Here is a 1,779-nt window from a genome sequence, read left to right on the forward strand (position 1 = left end):
ATTTTGTGAAGATATAAAGATTTCGGAAGATTTCATGAAGATATAGAGATTTCAGAATGTTGACATTTCATGAAGATATAGAGATTTCAGATTGTTGAGGTTTCATGAAGGTTCTGACAAATTCGTGTAGACAAAGAAATTCGTGCTGCGAAAGCGGGGAGGGAGAAACCTCAAACTCGAGAGAAGCAAATCATCATATTTATCATTTTCTTTTCTTGTTGTCTTTATCACATTTAATTATCAAAATATATTTTCCAAAATTTAGTTTTAGTTGGTTGATTTACTTTTAAAAGCTTTATTTAAATTTCATTATCAAATTATTGTTGTATTTTTCTTTGTTTGTTATAATTTAGAACCAATGTATAGTTCTGTAGCCTTTTATCAAAGGTACAAAAGAGAAATTTAACAAATTCATCAAAATCTAGAAGAAATTTCATTAAACTGCTTCAAGTATGCGTTACAAACTGAATACATGCTGAAGCATCAAAAGATAACAGGTTGAATATATTTCAAACATCTTATGCTGAGTAAATATCATATTTTCTACTCTGGCGCAATACAGAAAGTGACAAAAACTGTCAATCTGTCATATATGGCGAGCTCATGATCAAGCTGAGCGACTAAGCCATGATCCATGACAAGAATTTGTTTCACGTGTACTTAGAGGTGCAACCATCTCATCGATTGTATGGGTGCAGCTCTTCCAATTCTGGGTCTGGACGGAACCCATGCGGCACTTTACTATCATCCATTCTTTTGAATGTCACAGAAACTCTACGGTGTCGTACTCCCGGAATGCAGTTCTTGGTAAGATCTGCTTTGTTTCTTTTTAGAGTTAGTATTAAACCCACTGGTAGTGGAATCTTGATGGATCTTTTGAATTCCCCAGGGCCAATAACATCGATTTCTTTTCCAAACAAAATGTTACTTCGGCTCATGAAGGTCACCGTGCAGAAGGGCATTACATATTCATGGTGATCTATGTGCGGAGGAATACAGTCTCCTTCATCATAAATGTTGATTATGCAGCTATTAGGAATGCAGTCTGTCAGTAGTATGCTCAACCTAACCATCCTTTTAATCATTCTTTTTATCTCAGAAGGCAGAGGATCCACCTCGTATCTTAGACAAAGTTGTGGCAGCAACCACATTGAATGGTTATCCTACCTTTTTCGTGCATCCATTTTTGCGACTCTGAATAAGTCTTCCTCATGAACAGACCGGCTCGACCTCGGCCCCTTTAGTCGAATATGCAATCAAGAATCCTTATTTCATCATTTTCGAAGAAAAATCCTATATATAGTTCTAGACCTTCCAAGATGTTGACAAATTTCCCTTGGATTTTTCATAGAATTTAAATTCTCTCTTCTTGACTCTATTCATTCTTTTTAGTTCTACTGTAGGAATCCTTTGTGGTCATCGAGGAAGTTCCCTCATTTCAATATCCATGGAAAACCATGTTTGACTCCTCTCCGTATGCAGTGGAATATATGATTCAGTATCTGAGTGCACTGTCTCCTGGGACCCTGTGTTAGAGGCTCTATATTCTTCAAACGAACTGTAGAGATCCAAGTGGAGGACATTGCATCTCGGGCACTCCACAAATGCTCCTCCTATCAATGCTTGTGTTGGAATTTCAACATTGCACATCGTGCAGCCTTTGCAAAGTTCATCTGGAATTTTTTATTGTGTCTGCTCCGCAACAAACTCAGACTCATCCTATGTAGCAGGCAGACTAGTAGAAGTCTCCCTCATGCATGGGTCATAAATCTTTTCCTT

General features: G+C 37.3%; 1 protein-coding gene across 1 annotated transcript; it reads right to left on the reverse strand.

Annotated features, from left to right (window-relative positions):
- Window positions 1-677: 677 nt before the first annotated feature.
- LOC110037974 (RNA demethylase ALKBH5-like) lies at window positions 678-1,151 on the reverse strand. The gene has a single exon (XM_020742727.1). It carries the CDS (start codon window positions 1,149-1,151, stop codon window positions 678-680), a length of 474 nt encoding a protein of 157 aa, XP_020598386.1.
- Window positions 1,152-1,779: the final 628 nt, after the last annotated feature.

Source organism: Phalaenopsis equestris, unplaced genomic scaffold, assembly GCF_001263595.1.
Source record: "Phalaenopsis equestris unplaced genomic scaffold, ASM126359v1 Scaffold228329, whole genome shotgun sequence".
Classification (NCBI taxonomy): Eukaryota; Viridiplantae; Streptophyta; class Magnoliopsida; order Asparagales; family Orchidaceae; genus Phalaenopsis; species Phalaenopsis equestris.

Bases quoted from the DNA above. Each gene is read 5' to 3' on its own strand.
- LOC110037974 (XM_020742727.1), bottom strand. From the start codon at position 1,151: ATGTGGTTGCTGCCACAACTTTGTCTAAGATACGAGGTGGATCCTCTG.